Here is a 19904-nt window from a genome sequence, read left to right as displayed (position 1 = left end):
AGCCTAACCTCCTGCAAATACTAATTTAAAACATTAAAAATAATTTTGGCCAGCTTTACAACTAGAAAAAGGTATTTAAAAGTAAATAACTTCAGAAAATAAACTGTACCCCTACCCTGTAACCTCTGATTGCTGGCATCTTGAGAATTGGTTAAACCCCGCTCTGCTCCCCCTCGCTTTGCCCGGGCTCGCTTCACGCCTCACCCTGCCCCAAATCCCACTCGCCCTTAGTGCTGCTAAATTTATTTAAACCAAACCACAGCCCAGCTCCTCTACAAACCACTCAGTAACAACCAGTACTCTAATCTTAACTACCCCTCCCTGCTACTACTTGCCCCCACCCCCTGCTATTTTCTCTTAATCTAGCATCAGATCTCAGTCAAATAACTATGCCAACACCTAACATGTTATTGCTAACCCTTCTATCATCTCTGTTGTTCATCGCATATCTTCTTTCTGCTTATGAGAACAAGAGTTACCTCAGTTTCCACTACCCTAGATTCAGAACCTCAGCTCCATCACTAATATACAAAAATGCTCACCTTTACCCTTCCCGTGTACCCAACTCGCCAACCCCAAATAACTATGTCCCTATTAGACCTAGATACATTTGTCCTAAACCCAGGCACTATCATTGTGCTTTATTCAGAATCTGGAAACTTATAATTAGGTTAAAAAATAACCTCACTGTGGATGATGACATCCACCCAAACCCTGGCCCATCCCCACCTTCTGACCCTAATCCCCCCTCTAACTCCCCTATCAACATAGAACCATCAAATATACCTCCAGACTCCTTGCTGGCCTGCCATCTAAACATCACAAGCATAAATAACAAAATCCAGCACCTGCATGCCCTCTTGGCTGTGCCTTCACGCGATATAGTATACCTCACAGAAACGTGGCTAAAACCTGCCACCAAGGACAATGACATTCTGCCACCAGGGTATAATATGCTCAGACTGGATCGTACCTCCAGAAAGGGTGGTGGTGTAGCAATACTTTACAAGTCCACCTTATCCATCACTGTGGACACCCAACAACGACCCCCCCCCCCCAGTTCAATAACACCGAAATGATTATCTCAAAGTTACATATTAATAACCACAAAAGCATAAACATTGTCTGTGTCTACATTCCCCCAGAGAAGAACATCGACACCCTTGAAGATTTCTTAAGCTGGCTGATTAATAACCACCCACAAGAAACCATAGTACTCAGGGATTTCAACATTGATTGGAATGCCTGTTCCTCTAAAATCCCCAACAACCCATGTAAACCTCCATGGGTTTACCCAGACCATATCCTCACCCACTAGGTCAGGTAAATCACAAAATAAAGATAGTACCCTGGACTGGGTACTCATCAACAACTCTCCACAACACTATACATCACCTTACCCGATGACCTAAGTGACCACTGTCTCACCTACATAATCAAGCTTAAGGCAGACTTCTGCTACCAACCCACCTTTAGAACTATAAGAAGCAACAAAAACTTTGATCTCAATAAGTTTAACAATGAACTAAAGGCATGTAACTGGTTAGCCCTAAAAACTTCCTCCTAGAGGAAGCTGCCACATACTTTAATGCCAAATTCCTCGCTGCTCATGACTGTCATTCTCCTAGTCGTACTATTAGAACCAAGATCAATATTGCACCGTAGGTTACTAAAGATACACAATACAAAACCACACTCAGGAATAAAGCATGGGCCACCTACCGTACAACAAAAACCCTACCTGACCAACTTTGATTCAGACAGCTAAGAAATGATGCTAAAAAATCCATAACTTTAGATAAAAAGAACTGCTACTACCACCTACAGCAAGTACACCACAATAAACCACAGAAATTTTGGGCAGGAATAAATACACTCCTCCACCCAGGCCAAACCACCACCCCCCCGCCACCAAACAAAAATCCCCAGAAGATATTGTTAACACCTTTAACATCTTCTTCACAGAAACTATCCAGTCCCTGGCCAGCCAACTCACTCCCACCGGTTCTAATCCAAATGCAGCCAGTACCAATACCAATACATCCTTTAGCTTCCAACCAGTGTCCACTCAACTCATTAAGGCCGTACGTAAGAAACTAAGACCCACCACTCTGGCTGCTGACCACCTCCCACACTACTTACAAAAGGCTGCAGATGCATTTGCATACCCCATCTTAATCTTAATCAACCAAACCATATCAGAAGCTACCATCCCCACCATATGGAAAATCTCTCATGTCATACCTCCTCATAAGGGGGGCAGTTCCACCGAACTTTCAAACTATAGGCCCATAGCTATCTTGTCACCACTAGCTAAAATTATGGAGAACTGTGTACATATACAGCTCATGCACTATCTCACGCAGAACAAACTACTGTCCAACTCTTAGTATGGCTTTAAGCCAAATCACAGCACTATATCAGCCCTCCTCTCTTTCACTAATGGTATAAATCACAACTGTAACAATAACAAACTAACCTCTGCATTTTTTCTAGACCTTTCCAAGGCCTTTTACATGGTTGATCACAAAATGCTAATGAACACCCTGAAGGCCTTCACCTTAAACAATCAGCTACTCCAGTGGTTTGATTCTTATCTACAAGGCCAGCAACAGGCAGTCCTTTTGGCAGGGTAAGCTATCTTCTTGCCTCCCCATCAAGCTAGGAGTGCCCCCCAGGGCTCAATACTGGGTCCCCTTCTCTTCTCCATCTTTATAAATGACCTTCACACAGTCATCCTGGAGGCTACCTGCATTCAGTATGCAGACGACTCCACCTTGATTTGTTCTGCCACCTCCCCAGCAAATCTTTCCACATTAACCCAAAACACCTTCAACTCAGTGAAAAAATGACTATCAAATCAATGTCTAATCCTAAACCCCAACAAAACTAAGCTAGTTCTCTTCTCCCCAATGAGCAGGACTACCCTACCACCCTTCGACATAACAGCTAATAATGGGACCATCATCTCCCCAGAAACCCAAACTAAACTTCTGGGTGTCACAATTGATAACCTCAGGTTTAATGTGCACATCAATCAATCTATAAAAACTATCAATAAAAACATGGCTCTCTTTATAGGATCAAATCATCCTCACCCCACCTGCACAAACTGCAATTGCCCACTCTCATCTACTATCTACCCTTCTTTACGCCACTCCTCTTTCTCCAACCTGAACAAAACTGATCTTAATAAATTACCATCATGCTACAACCATATTGCCAGATTTGCTACTGGCACATCCTACCGAACCCACCACTGTCACAACCTAAATCTCCTAGGTTGGCTGGAACTACCTCACCTTCTTCAGTTCAGTCAGCTCATAGTAGCCCACAAAGTCCTCTACTGGCCAGAAAATACCCCTGCTGTAAAAAACATGATCTGCCCCTACAGTAATGATCGCCCACTCCACTCATCTACCAAACTCCTAGCTCTAACGGTCAAATCCAACCACTCTGCTGGTGACTCACTCTTTGCCAACTCTTCCAAAAAGGCATGGAACTCACTACCAGTTGACCTGACTCTAGAGCCTTCACTAACCATATTCAAAAACAAACTTAAGAATAACCTCAAATCGCACTGGATATGTCCCTGTACTAACCCTGACTTGTGCCCTGTCCATTTCACGTGCCTCTCTTCAACAAATGTCCTTTTCTTTGGCCACCCTTCTTCATATCAGGAAGGGTAAACTGTAAACTGCTACTCAATGTATTTTTAATCCCGAAGGTAATATGTTATTGCTAACTTTATATACATATATACTTGTATTGCTTAGGTCTGTAACCTGTGTGTAATTGCTATTCACTAAAAGTTCTAAAATTGTAATGTGTACATGTACCTTGGACCTTTTCTCCCCGGGCCTCCGCTGAAAATGAACATTCATCCAGTCGGACCATCCCGGTTAACAAATGTAAAATAAAAATAAATAAATAAAAATATTTTTCGGTTTCCCTAGTTGTGTAATCCTGTAGTATGGTAGATAAATAAATATAAGGTTTCTTAAAGAACAAAGTCTTTCACTTGTCAGTGCTAAAATTTACTCTCATCTTAAAAGTCTAAGCAGATATTTCTCACATTATTTTTTTATTTCATCAGAATTCTGATTACTAACTATTATGAGGCCTACCGTGCAACACTTGAAATTCAAGGCTCATGCACTTGGTGTGGCCAAAAGTAAAAAAGCAAGAAGTATTCTGTATTAACTAGTTATGTAGATGCATTATGCAGTCACTTTGCAAACATGTTTAAAAGGAATGGCAAGTACACTCAAAAGAATTTGCAGTTTGTCGAAGAGAAAGATGAAATGCTTGTTTGGTAGTAAGTGAAAATGGCTGATAAAGTAAAGCCTGAAAAAGTAACAGGAACAGTAAGGCAAAAGACTGAAATGCATATTGTTTGCAAGAAATGTTCAGGAGTAATAAATGAAAAGTTGAATTTAAACTAGTAATAAGTTTAGAGAGTAATATTTTGTTTGAAGATATATTTGAAACACTCTGACTAAAAGGAATAGGAAAATAAGCTGCAAGAATGTTAACATATTTGGGAAACAATGACAAGTCACTGAGTGAAAAGCCGCTAACATGAATTAAAAATAAGAAGTACAAGGATCATGTTTTAAACTGCAGCACTTAATTATCTTCACAATGTGGGTCATATGTCTTGTGAAAAGATAAGAATGATAAAACAAACTTACAGAGTAAAAGCAAAGGTGAATGAGTGACTGTTCAGATTTAGAAATAGTCTCAAATACAGTACAGAAACATAGTTGCGCTATCCTTCTCGACTATGCTGATTTATTTACAGGATCTGGAAGTATGCCATTTGAGTTTTATGTATCAACAAATCCTGATGTTGTGCCAGTGATGCATTATCCTGGCTAAGAGTAGAAATGAACAGGAACTAAAATGAATGGCACAGATATGTGTCATTAATTAGCAATCAAAGACAAAGAATAGGTGAATGTATGGTTGCTGCTGTAAACCATGACAGGAATCACAATCGTATTGATCTGTGAGATCTGAATAATGTAATTACAAGAGCATTACCAAGTCCTTACAGTTGAATAAATGGGCTCAACAATTTATATATTTATTAAAGTGTCTAAATGACAGGAAACCAGACATTGTACATAAAAATGCTGAAGTGTTAAAACAACAGGTTTTAGATATTAACAGACACATAAGTACATAAATTAAGGTGCACAAAAGCAGACACACCCCTTAGAGGATTAAAACAGACTCTGCTATATAAGGTGTTATTTCTCCTGAAGCAGAAGTTGAAATCATATCCCTGGACCAGGAAAGGTAGCTGGTTCAAAAGGACTAATGTAAGCAGACAAAAAACAGCCCACAAGATGTATTGAGATGCGTCTTTGGAACAGCCAGCAGACCCTATCCTGACCACCTTAGATGTTTTGTTACAGCGTAGAGCTTCAGCATCTCCTATATATATTAAGAGCCCAATCTGTGAAGAGCATTGTAGACTAGTGCTTTGATTTAAAAACTGACCGGACAATGACTGACATTCATTGCAGACTGCACAAGAGAGATATTATAAAATGAGTACATGATGTATTAGTCAAAAGTCTAGTTGCAGAATTCTGCTTTGACTGCAAGCTCATCAGGCCCTATTCATACATTTGAGGTACAGGGTACTACAATAGTCCAGGTAAGATATTAATATTGCATGAACAACAATTGCAAGGTCTGAGGATTGAATTAGGTACCTAATTAGGGCTATATTCTTAAGATGGAAACAGTCAAATACTAATTTAGTTTTAGTACAAGATTCAATCCATGGATTCTGGCAGGCAAGACCAGACAAAAAAGTTCAAAGTTGTGTACATTTAATGCACCATTAGGAAGGTACATATTTCGTAAAGTTTTGTTTTCTATTGGTCAGTACGAGGAGCATTCCAGTGAGTTATAGTTTGGGATCAGACAAAAAAAGAGCATGACAAGATAGTGCTACAGCTGCTTAATAGACTAAGGGGTATAAATTCAAGCTAAGTAAGAGTCAGTGTAAAATAAGATTGAGAAGTCTAAAATGTATAGCTCATATACCAATATCAAAAGTAATGAAGCCTGATGCAGAAGAAGTCAGAGGAGCTATGTAAAGTCTATGTAAAGTCTAGATGGCATGACAAGACCTAGCCCAATGTATTCCTGCTTCTGCAATGGGCTGCCTCTACATACCAAGCAAAGTACCTCCCTAGCACCCTTTAAATACAGTCTGGATGATGGGGTGTATTATTTTAATTTTCTCCTATGATATGTGTGGAAAATCTACTTAATGGGGACACTGTTAGTCTCCCATCAGTACTTGAGGATGTGACTGAACTTCTTGATTGTCTCCTTGACTGTAAGCCTAGTAAAACCTATGATCTTTTGAACCTCTGTCTGTTAATGAGAATACACATCACAGACATCATGGTTACATCCCTGGAACAAGGCTCAATGGTGTGGAGTTGGCAGTTTCAAATAGATGAGCTGGTCACAAGACCTGGGATGTCTTCTTATAGATATTTGCATGTTAATGCATGTCCATGGCTGTCAGTGGTCATGCTATGTCATGACTTCACATTAAAGGTTTTGTAATAAGCATGCCCTTATGTCTTGATAAAAACAAGCTCATATGCAGTTCCAGCACCCAGGAATAAGCTATGCACAGTCACACACAGAAGCAGAACCAGTTCTTCTCAGCAGGACTCCACTGACAAGTAACCCTGCTAGCTCTTTATAGTCATCCTACAACAGTTCTGCCATGGTATGAGTGTAGCCCTGAAATGTCATGGTCATTTCATCCACACAGCAGGTAGGCAATATTGGTATTTTTATGCATTACATGAGCTTATGATGAGCCAGAATAGTGATGACTTCTTACAGTCTGGCAGAGGTTTTCCTCACCTTTGCCACTTGAGCGACAAGCTGCTGATCATTTTCTCAAAGGACTTGTGTAACTGATCCAATTCTGTAAAACTCTGCTCCAGCTGTCTAACATATAGACTTACAAAGCACAATGTAGCTTGCTCCTTGAGTCTGCATTTTAAGTGTGTCATAGTGGTTTGTCCATCCTAACTTACAGATGAGTCATCTGTATTCAGAACATATAGACAGTGGTCAATGGCATATATTTCAAGAATCATGCTCTCGAAACCTTTCAGTGTGCTACACATAAACTAGACAGAATAATCAGCACTTTTATTGCATCTACTTTACACTGAACTCAACTTATGCATGTGACAGATTACTGCATTGTGCACTTGCCCACAGACATGCTATTCATATACAAGTCCATTAGATGATTTATCATCAAAGCCATCTGCAGAGCCACAGAAGCTCATGTGAAAGTGCCATCACTGCCATGAACACTGGATTTTAGAAAATGTCCACATTGCTTCCACCAGAAGCAGTCCACAGCATGAATCATCTGAGTGTCATATACAGGGTAATCACCAGATTCATTGTGGTTGTCGAGAATATCTGATGGCACAGACATATCTGCCATCAGCCGTTGAGCAGAGTCAGACTCCACCTCTGTCAGCTCTGGATCCAGTGGACACCCTATGTCGGTGACTTTAATGTATGCATCATCCATGAATTCCGCATAAGAATTCATACTAGCAGTATCACAATTTCAACCCTAGATATGGCCACCTTAGTGGAGCCAGGCACTCATGACACATGTTGGGCTCAAATTTGAACCATAACTATTTGATATGTAACTATTTGATATGGAGGTGCAGTACCTTTAAATCTAGTTTCACTAACCACATTGTGGACAGAGGCAGACATCCCTAAGATAGAAAGATATGCAATATACTGCTACAATTAGTGACTGTTCAGATGTTCTTATAAGCATGCAGATCATGGCTGTTTTAGGAGGTACATAACATCTAAATAACAGCCAATGACAGCACACCCCTCTCTCAGCATTTGTGTGTGTGTGTGTGTGTGTGTGTGTGTGTGTGTGTGTGTGTGTGTGTGTGTGTGTGTGTGTGTGTACATACATAGTTCAAATAGTTTAGTACCTCTTTAAGTATCTCGTAAGTTCATGTTATTTCATTATGTGTTCTTCTCTGAGTAGTGATTTGGGTGGGGTGGGGTTTGAATTTTTGGTGTTGGTTACCACCTTCAGCTGAAGCTGAATTTTATTATTAAGTATCCCATAAGGCTTACCAATGATTGTTTCTCATAAGTGACTTCACACAGTTTTCTGCCATGACAGGAAGGCACATAATGTATTTATCTCCTTTGTGTAGCTTTATTTGAATACCTGTTATACTTTTGGGGATGGGAGCAAAACAGGACATTCAAGGAAGAAATGACAAGAGCTATGTTATAACAAACTAAAACAGCAATATCTTCATCATGGTGTGATGAAGGAAGGTACTGCCAGCACAGCTAGCTGAATTTTGTAAATAATTATATGTCATTTGTGAATATCAACATGACTGTATGCCATGTGTATATCAAACTGATTTGTATAGGCATTTGTGCTTAAAAGGTATTTGTAAAATACTTGCATTTGAAATATATCCATAGTGTACCCTATTGGTGAGAACAGAAAAGTACATGCACTATTGTTAACTGTTTAAATGTATATGTTTTAACAGAGGCAACTGGCAAACAGGAGGTTAACCTCAGTCCAGCAAATTTTAAAATATATCTGAAATTAAATCACTTTATAGGCTAGGCCATAAAGATGCTATATCACAGGTTTCAATGCAGCCAGAGACACAACATCTGCACTAGAAAGCTTTCTGTATTGTCTTTGGGGTGAACTAATTACTATTTTGGAAGAATGGAGGTATGAAATTGTTTTATGACTTCTAGCACCTGCCACGGATCTAAGCAATAGCTCTTGTGTGTGTATTTTTACAGGTAGGTGCTAAATCCTACCAGCTTCTAGCAGTGGTGGTAGTTTGCATGGGAACTAGAAATCAGATGACCAAAAGTGATGTTATTCTGCAAACTATCCCAGAGATAATATTTTAAATATTATTTTGTGAAGTCTCTTAGTGAAACTGAGAAATCTTCATTCTGTCTTGGGCCTGACAACAAGAAGGACCATTCATAACATCATCTGGCTTGTTCTATTAAGTAAGTAGGGAATAGTATAACTCTTTTAAATTCAGTCAGGAATATAGGGAAGCTTAGTTTAGATATTGTTTTTCTTTATTTGTCTGAGTCTCTCCTACAATGTTATTTTAAATATTTCCTGTTCTGAACTGTGTTGTCACTGTAAATACGTATTTAGTATTATCTTGTTATTTTATTATTTATTATTAAATATATTTAAACATTTCATTGTGGTTGATCTTTGTAGAGACAGCATAGCTCTCAGCCTCTTAGATCAAAAAAATCTGGACAAAGCCATGAACAAAGCCCAAAAATATGGAACATTTTTAAATATCATTCTTACAAACTTAGAAAGTTGATAGAATAACAAGTTTTCCATTAGACTGAATTTTCTGAATAGTATGAAGTCTGAATCTCAAATAGCTGTCATTATTTTCTGAATTTCATTCTTCAATTACTTGCCAAGGATTTGCCAGAAAAATACAATTTTATGAGTGCCATGCTAAAAATATGAGGTAAAAATCTGAACATTCTTCAAAAATCTATACAGTTGAGAGATATGAGAGACATTTAAGTTTTGAGAGTATCTGCATATTTATTTGATAACACTGTGTGGGCCACTCCTAATAGCCTTGGTCTTGGTCAAACTACTATTTGTATTAATATTAACTTCACTCAGTTTATTGGGAACCCTTGTAAGGGCCTTAAGGTAGCTGGCAGTGGTAATTATATTATAGTCTGGGCAGAAGGGGACATAGCTAGTAAACCTGTGCCAGCCTTTCCCAGGTGTCTGTGTGTGTAAATCAAATCTCCAAGAGAGTGTGTGTGTCACCTACTTGGGCAGGAACATGAAAAACTGGTTGGACAGAAAGGGTGCTGGAGGTCTTGGCTTGGACACTCAGCTGAAAGCTCAACTCTATAGCTGTGCCAGTGGGGACTCTTACTGGGGATCTGGAGAAAGAGGGAGAAACCAGCCCTGGACTGACAGTGTTCCCCATGTGCTCTTAAGGGAATTTGTGGTTGATTGTACTTGATGGAGAGATCTGCATCTGGAAATACTGGGTGTGTACCTGTTATCCTCCCAGAGAACGTTCCCCACAGGTGCCAGTGGTGAGGATTGAGGCCCGTTGATTACTGACCCAGAGGTGGAGGGTTGTCACACATGGTAGCAAGTTTTGTCACTAAACCTACAAATATCTTTGGTTAACCATGAGAATTTGACAGAAAATTGGAACAAAGATCACAAAGGTTTGAACAGTTTCTGTTGTAACTCGTTTATCAGAAAAATCAAAGATGCGCAAGTACCCACATTTCTTCATATGTCTGGAGCTAGTACAGTAAACATATTTCATGGATTTAGTCTCAATAATAAGCCAGAAACTACTTTAGGAATAATAAAGGACATATTTAAGCAGTATTGTGACATAGCAAAAACTTAAAATACATTTGTCATGTATTTTTACAAGAATCTAAGGACCACTAAAATGATAAATGCTTATGCAAATAAAATTAGACATAAAGATACAGAATAGAAGCTTGGAGACTGTGTGATTTGTTTCTCAGAGATTGACTTCTTTGTGGAATATGATGTAATAAACTGAGAAGCAAAGTTTGACCACAACAAACTGAACTTTTTTAAACAATTCACATTTATTTAAAACTCAAATGAAAACAAGGTTTGATTACACACATATGCATATGACTATACAGAATATCAAATAACAGTTTGTATAAACAATAATAGACTTTAACACCTTCTTATACAAGATTATATTTTTCTTTAAAAAAAATCTTCATAACAATAGTAATACCACAATTCAACCCTGATAAACTAATAAGAGTTTCTTCCCCAGACTTCAGTGATGTCCAGCACTCCTAAGAAAGTATGATAAGAAATACCTGAACAATATAAGTAAACATTTAAAATCTTTTTCCACTTCCTAATTGTCAAGATTCCTAGAATATGCAACAAGTAAACAGACAGTTACTTTTGGAGAGCTGGCACATCGTGAGAGGCTTTCCAATAATTATATAGCTCCAATTAACAGTCAGGATGCACAACATTGCTTAATCTGTTGTGTAATCACAACTAACACTGGAATTTCACCCTGACCCTGGCTACTTTGTCATGAGGCAAAGCAATTTCAAACTGAAAATTTAGCAGGAAAAAATATACATCTGTATATCTTTTAATAGATTATAAAATATAGAAAATAGAACACTATAGAAATGCATAACAAAGGTAAGTATAAATATATATACATACATACAAAGGAGAAAGCCAGGTAGCAATATAGTTCCAATAAAGAAAGCAAGAAATGCCAAGCCACTTTCCCCCAAACATTTATTTAACCGGGCCACAAGTATATAGGACATTGTATTTCCTACTTCTGTTGTCAACCTCTGTAAAAAGTTCCCTTATAATTCCTCAGTCATTCTCCATGGACTGTGCAAAACTCTTTAGAAAAATGGCACAGGTGTAGGGCACCCCCCCCCCAAAAAAAGGAGCAAACCACCATCCACATTCCTAAGGAGCAGGCTATTCCCAAATAAACACATATTCTCATCTGATAAAAATCTGTCAGTCCAAACAAAAGAAAGAAAAACAAAAGGAAAAACAAAACAAAAGCAAAAGAATAAAGTCACACTGTCCTCCCCTGTGATTGATGCCTTACCCCTCTGTAAAGGAGCTCTACAACTCTACATGTTAAGAGTATGTTATTTTCAAAAGAAAAGCCACAAGGCCCAAACATCTCAAAAAGAGAGTCAGAAATCAAAACAGACTTTCAATCAAAATGAATTTGGAATCTAAAGTTTATTTATTGTGACCCTTAAAGAAAAAGGGAACCTTTCAAACTGTATAGTCTACACCATGCCCCATACACAGTAAAAAGATTTATAGATGAATGGCTAGTCTTATTTTCAACCAAATTCCTCAGAGACATAATAGAGCTATATTCAATCCATACAAAGTATCACCTTGTAAAGAATTTCTAGCTTCAGCCAAGTACTCCTAGACACAGTACACCCACATTTGCCATGTATAAAATATCACCTTGTAAAGGATTAATTTGCTTCACATACTCACAATTTTTATCTGTAAGCAAAAGCATGCTCGTGTGTTTAATTTTTAGCCTTGAAAGCAGGCTGGAAATATGCATAAGTTGTCAGCATACAAATCTTTTTTTTTTTTTTAATTAAATTGAATGATCATAAACCATCAAGCAGACAAAAGTCAAATATTTAAACACAGAACTGGTATAGAATATTTGAATTAAAACACCAAATTTCAGAATTGCATATACTTAAAAATAAGGAACATTCACATTTTCTTGACATAACTGCGAGCGCTATAGTGCAACAGTCACTACTTATAGCAGTCTAAGACAAATGACGTCTCAAATCCCATTCTTCTTCCTTACCTTTCCACATTCCGCTCTGGTTGAGAGTTAAAGACATTTGCAGTACTTTGTCCCTGCCCAGTAATGGATTCAAAAACATGACATACCAGCAGTAATAAAAATACTTTTAGTCACTGAATAAGCCTAATAACACAGCAAGATTTGTCATCTCCTATGTTCTTGCATAACCTCATAAAACCGATTTTCCTGTTATTCCATCATTGGAAGTGAATAACTGTCAGAAAAAGGCTGTCCTGTTATTCACCAAGCGCTTGCCAACAACCTTCGAAAGCTGAGATAAGACATGCTGTTTAATGTGCCATTAATGAAATCCTAGTAATACATTCCATGCCAACAGCCAGTCCCATACCTGCAGAAACAAATGTGTGAGCACGATGTAGCTTAATACAGTTAACTGGCATACCAGGCTACTCAGCTAGTTACCCTCACATATATGACGCAGGCCAGATTTTCCTCTTTGTCTGGTATTCCAGTTGCAAGCAAGCTCTATATATGAACTTCATCCTTCAGAGTGATTTAACTTGGTCACAGATATCACTTTATTTGAATGTCATGAACCTGAACTTTGAGTACTATGTTTTTTAGCTGTACAGAACGAATTACATCTATTTCATTATACCACACAGCTTTGGTGTTTTTGTATTGCATTTTGTCCATAACTGCAACCACTAGTACCTCAGTTACTCACACAAGGCAGCAGTGCCTGAATCTTCCTGTGTTACACTGACATCCATGTTCTACACCAGTCTCTCAGTTTAGCTGTAAAAAAATTGACAACGTAGACATTATCATCAACATTTTCATGAGCAAACATCAAGTAAACTAAACTGTCTAGCTTCGCCCAACTGCTAATACCAATATTTAAAATTTAAATGAACAAATGCTGTAAGATATAAGCATCACATTAAACCAACTCGCAATGAAGCAGTAAAGAAGACACCTCATCGCAAGAAGTAGTGCAAAATCTCTGAAGCAGATGGTATTAGATAAAGCAATGAATGCATACAGTGCCGATGTGATAGCATGCATAGCAATGAGAGAGCCTGTAAAGAAATGGATGTGCTCAAAATTAAATCTGAGCACAAAAAAGGTAAAATAAACATAAAAGTTGTTGCTGGTGCACATAATGCGAGAAAGTAGAGAAGCAACATGGAAAGTGAAAAAGCAGTACAGGAAGCTAGGAAATGATTGTGCAGCTGAAAAAGAGAACTGTTGATCAGACACCATTTTGCTCAATGTGGGGTTGTAGTATTGTGGGCAAAGCTTGGCAGTGACTAATAAAGCATGAAGATAGCATACTTTATTGAGTCATTTCTTGAAGATGTTAAAAAACAGAGAATTGTGGTTAGTGAAATACTTTGCAAATAACTGATGCAAATAAAAGTATTGATAGTTTAGATACATTTTTGTTTTTTTGTGAATGTTGTAAGTGTTTTGTGTAGTGAATATTGTGACAACTGAAAAGTCAAAAGCAAATACATGACACAAGAAAATGAATCAGTTGTCTAAGAAGCTGTACTTTAATGGCAAAGGTATTAACCTTAAGTTTGGTACTGATACAGAGTTCAATATCTTGGCAGAATGTGCATTCTGATTTGGGGATGTAGGGAAAAACCAAAAGGCTTAACATTTTACCAACTTATTCTGACCAAAAACAAATGCTAAAAGGGAAAAAAAGAACTATGCTGTGTGAAAAAATGGAAGCGAGAAAGAGTGATTTAAATATTTTATTAATTGTGTCACTGCAGCAATCCAACTTAATGAGAAGAGCTGCTTTTGAACAGTTGGGCTTGATTAAGTATATACTAATCATGCAGATCCACTCTTAGTGCATCAGAAGGCAGTATACAGAAAGACTGACTTGAGTGTAAACATTTGGACGTTCACCAAGGCAAGCATTCACACATTAGTGCATAGTATGATATCCATATTCATAGAGTCAAATATTTGACCAATCTTGAAGGGAGTAATTCTCATATTCACAAAACAGATAATTTACCAGTTCATGGAGTAACTTACACAGTTGAATAGACTGGTTTCAAAGTAATCCAGTGAGGAAACTCAATGTCTTGTTTAAAAATACAGTACTGTACAAAAGGCAGCATTAAAAGATTTAAACTAATATGGTAAAGTTGCCAGAGGACAAAAATGACATTCTTGAAAATTATGCTGATCTGTTCAGAAGGTTTAGATGTATTTTGGGTGAATATAGCATTAAGGTAAATCCAAAGATTTCACCAGTGGTAAACTCCTGAAAAGATTTGCATTTACATCAAAGCAAATAATTGAACACAAATTGAATTATATGGAACATATGGGTATATCAGTAAGACAGATAAAGCCTTGTACATGAGTCAACATTATGGTTACTGTAGTTAAACCAGACAAGATGAAAATCAGTATAAATGCACAAGGTTTGAATAAAGCTGTTAAAGGCTACATTATCTAGTAAAAACTGTTGAAGAAGTTGTGTCTCTGATGCCACTTGCTGAAAGACAAGGAAATGCCAGGATGACCAGAAGAAAGGAGGAACCACCATTACAAAGTTGCATTATGCATACTGTGATAAGATTAACTATGTGCCTTGTTCTGATCAAATAAAATAATTGTACCAAATCATCTCTAAAACAAGATGTCAGAATAAGTCCAAGAAATACATCATGGAATTGTGGGGTAAAAGGAACAAGCATGACTGAGCATGTTTTGCTGAGGTATGATGTCTCACCAGATTGAGATGGCGATAAAGAATTGCTAACTGTGTAATATATTTCATTAAGATAATATGCAAGAGGAGAATTCCAGAAATCTCATTGAGAAAATGTCCTACTGACTTCTCTCTATCAGTTTAAATACTCACATTATATGATTTTCACTACTAAAAGTATCAAGATACTGTGATCATAAGAGATACTTCACATATTTCTGTCATAATGTTATTCAAAGGTGATATTTTTCAGGCATGTGATTCTTGACATCCATATCTCAGATAATTGTCCTTGGTTCCTGAATCAGGTACTCCATAAGTTTTCACAAGAATGGGAGTTGAAATACATTACTATCATCCTGGTGGAAAAGTGTATTGAACCATTCTGACTATAAAGAGTATCACAGGAGGATCATGTACTGCTAGTGCAAAGCAAGACTATTGTTTAACATAGCTGGAGTATTAGAACACTCCTTTACAGCCTATTGGCTTATCTCCTTTAACTTAAAACTAAATTGCCAGTGTATTTAGTGTTGCTTCAGACAGAAGCTGTACCAAATGTTAAAGAAGTTTGTAGAAAGTCTGATATGACACAATTGCAAGATATCCAGCTACTCTACCAAGGAGATATTAATTAATATTAATTAATATTAATTTCATGAACTTTAATCACACATTGACTTAGGAATGTGGTCCATTCCCATCATGGTATTAAAAATCTAAAAGATTTGGAGAAATTAAAGAAGTGAGAGATAATTAGAGTTAAAAACATTTAGAGAAGCAAGAAGCAATTGCTGTTAAAAGCTCTTCAGATTCTAGATCCTGCATTGTCTGAACAAATAAAGGCAATTTACTCAGAAGTTATGCCAGGTACCTCTACAGGGGTGGACTGGCTGCATTCCAGAATGGTTATCGAGTATAGTAATTGCAGTATAATCTAATACAACTGGTCAGCAGACAACCCCAAGAGATGACTGAGATACTGAACAAAGAGTATCCTCCAGCAGAGTATTGTGAGAGGGATGTATGCTTACAATACTATTATATATAAGTATTCTATACACTTATAATACTCGGAGCAAAACCTTACACGGACTGGCAGTATATTACCTGTGCAGATGACTCAGCATGAAATGACTGTGTCTGCTAACAGACCCACTAGAAAAAGAAGTGGGAGAATTGCTAACCTTTGTAGAAGATGTCATGATTTTAAACATGCCAGGATATTACACATGACAGCAAACACTGACTTAATACTGCTGCTAGTACTAACTGATAAAGTGTTTTGGAAACATGGGACTTGCACATAGTGTATTACATTTATTTGTTAGTTTGAATTTGTTTACTGGGTAAAGCACTGATCCATCTGGACCATTTTCAATTATTGCCTGAGAGTTTACTCTCAAAGAACTTTTCCCAATGTAGCAATTTCTAATTATGTACAATTGTAATTCAGAAGGTAATGCTTAAAGTTTGGCACCCAAGCATGAAGTGTTTAAAACATGGAAAATATTTTAGAAAACTCCAGTGAAACTAGCAGCAATTAAGGTACAGTTCACATAAAGGAAATATTTTCAACATGCTGGAGTTTTGCAAACAAAGAGTAGAACTACACTGGGGACAAGTACATTAGTGAAGCATCTCTGATCCTATGTTAAACTGAAACACAATCTCATACTTGCAGTTTATACAATTGATTTTATGCAGTTTGCGATAAAAAACAAGATGATGTATTACATATACATATGGAAATCACTGGATTCATAGATAAAAGCTTAGTAGAGAAAGTTTAACACTTTTGTGAGGTAGCACAATATTGGCCTGTGGGTGTTTAGCTAGAGTGTGAGGAGATCTTACATTTTAAGACTGCTAACATAGATAGTTGAGTTTATAAAATGGGGTAGTACATAGTGTTGGATGCAGTAGTGAAATGGGAATAGGAAGAGGAATTGGCTAGTATATCATATTACATACTTTGGAATAATCAAGACAATAGTATTTGGTATAAAGTATTGTACATTTAATTCTAAAAGAGGGGAACTAATATATACTTTAATATATAGTATGGTACCTCTTTAAATATCCCATAAGTCTATTGTATGGCTGCATATTACATGACTTTCTTCTTCGAGCAGCTTTCTGCAGTCCCAGTGAAGATGTTACAAGCATTTCCTTTGTATCTGTATCTTAGTAACTGCTGTCAACATGTACCCCGATATTGTAAGCCATTTGATCTCATTAGAATTATTTTTTTACTTTTCCCCTTGAAATAGTTTGTTGATATTGTACTCCTGATCTTTTCTTTCTTTAATTTAATTACAATTTCAGCAAACTGTGATAAAAAGGCTTTAATTGGACTCAACTAGCTATTTTGCAAAACCAGAAATTCAAATAGTCACATTTGATCTGCTGCACATGCTCAGTTACCTGAGATGTTTTGTCATTTAGCTTCAGGAATTCAAAGGTCATGTTGTTTTGCCCTATGATGATACCTTATGAAATTCTCTGTAATTTTTTTTTCTGCAGGAACCCTACAACCTGGAAAGAATATTCTGGCTATTGTCTGGCATGGATAGTCCCCTAATAAAAAAGATGATGGAAGAATTTGAAAAATCTAAGAGACTCCAACTTCCAGCATACTTGCATAAAAGTGTAAGTTATTTTTAGAATCCAGACAAATATTTTTATTTGTGTCAGTCTGACTACTGTAATAATGTGTTTATGTAAGACTAAATGCAGTTATGTAGCATTTTCATGACAGGTGGTATGCCAAAACTCACATTATCTACTGATTTAATATGCTGCAAAGTACATGACAATATCTTGAAGAGTGCTCAGTTCTTATTGGATCTGTACATTGACAGGAAAAGAAAGCAGAAAATAAAACAGAAAAGAAAGACTATTAGAGAGAAAGTATACCTAGTTCTAATCTGCCTAATGAAGTGACAATCTATCCCCCTGTCATGGCCCACACACACACACACAAACACAGTATTTTGCTCATTAGTATTGGTATAAGACATTCAGCTGCATCAATGATAAACCAGGTTCAAACATCTTCTTGCCTCCAAAAGATTCAGTAAAAGCTGCAAGAAAGACTCAGGCAAGCTAGAGTCTTCCCTGTGTAATACGTTAAACGTCCTATAAAGAAGGCCCATGAGATATATGCAAATGATCCTTTAAGGACATACCAGTCTTTCAGCTTTATCTGCTCTATGTATTACTGCTTAAAGAAAACAAGTTGAAATTGTTTTACTTGCACTGAAAGCCAGTAAAGCACTTGAGCACTGTCAGACAACAGCACATGCCTTTCCTTATTTGTGTGATGCAGAAATAAAAATTAGAGACATTTTTAGCTATTCCTCTAACTTAAAAAGTTAATAGAAGAATGGGTTTTTCATTGAACATGTCATTTTCTGAACAATAAGATGTATGAAACTGTAATGTTGGCAGTTTTGGCTAAATGTAATCTTCAGTGATTCACCAGAAAAAAAAATAAGAGGGACAGAGCAAATATATGAGACAAATTTGGGGATAGTTGAAAGGCATATTAGAAGGCAGAAACTAAAGTGTATTTTATTTTCTGTCACAGTTCTTTGTCAGCCAGCACTGTCTGTTAATAGCTTGTAGTGTGAGACCCAATTGTAGCAGCTCTTAGGTGGTGTTTAACAAGTATTACACACCCCCTAAGTGCTGTTACAATATGGTCTCATGTTACAGATGCGCTTAATAAGTTCATCTGTTTCCCAGTTTCAGAGTGTAATATTGCTTCTCCATGCACTACATAAATGTTTTAGCTTCTTTTTTACATTGTCAGTAAAACATAGGTGGATTGTTTGGCTATACTTTAGAAACGCAGATTTTAAAACAAGCTTAATGTTCATAAACATTAAGGTGCCTGCAAAATATTCTAATAACATCCAAAGCAATGGGTAAAAAGGTCAGACAGGCAAATCAATTCAGTCAAAAATTGCAAAAAAGGCAGCCAACATAATCTTTCAGGGTCTATACTTAATAACACATTAGTATGTCCTAATTTTCTATTTCCAGGCTGGCAATGCCTTGCTGAAAGGTGCATGCATGTTTATGTTTTTCCCCAAGGTAGTGCAAACTGAAAGTTACACTGTAAAATTAAGGAACGTATGGAGTGCAGCCTCTAGGCTGTGAATGCAGGTGAGTCTTTCCCACTGCAAAAGCAGTTTTACCTAGCATTCATGTGTTATTGTATTAGCTCTTCAGAATGTTGACTTTATCGGTATTACGTTTCAATGTTTTCTACCTTTTTTGAAAAGAGGTGTTAAATTTAATAATATACAAATGCTGAACAAAAGTTTTTGAAGCCTAGATGTTACATAGTTTTTCTGTTAACTATTTGAATAGTAGTCAGGTTAACACATTTAATAAAATGGAATTCCAGTGACCCTTCATTTTGGATAATTTCTTCTTAATTATTTCAGTCAAGCAATATCCGCATCATATTTTCCTAAGATTACATTGTGCCTCTCTGAGGTGAGCTAATCTCTCCTGTTGCACCTCATGGTTCTCAGTAATCTCCTCTGCAGCTGTCGAGAACAGAAAGAAGATAAATATATGCAAATGCATTGACTGGCTTGATAATTATTGCAATATCATAGGCAGGTTATGGATCAGAATACTTACACAACTGCGGGTGTTTCTTAGTCCTAAATTCAGCCTCC

The 19904-nt window shown here is 37.1% G+C and overlaps 1 protein-coding gene across 2 annotated transcripts in view; it reads left to right on the top strand.

Moving 5' to 3' along the window:
- The window catches only part of THNSL2 (threonine synthase like 2), a 557708-nt gene that overhangs the window by 457748 nt on the left and 80056 nt on the right, over positions 1 to 19904 (top strand). For both annotated transcript variants that reach the window (XM_044062109.1, XM_044062108.1), the window contains one exon: positions 17734 to 17859. In XM_044062109.1, the coding sequence (XP_043918044.1) occupies positions 17734 to 17859 (126 nt within the window). The remainder of the gene's footprint in view (positions 1 to 17733; positions 17860 to 19904) is intronic.

The sequence above is a fragment of the Protopterus annectens genome, chromosome 2.part1 (genome assembly GCF_019279795.1).
Source record: "Protopterus annectens isolate FY-2018-M chromosome 2.part1, PAN1.0, whole genome shotgun sequence".
Lineage (NCBI taxonomy): Eukaryota > Metazoa > Chordata > Ceratodontiformes > Protopteridae > Protopterus > Protopterus annectens.
Note: the sequence above shows the minus strand (reverse complement) of the source record. Positions and strands in the feature narration are given on the sequence as shown.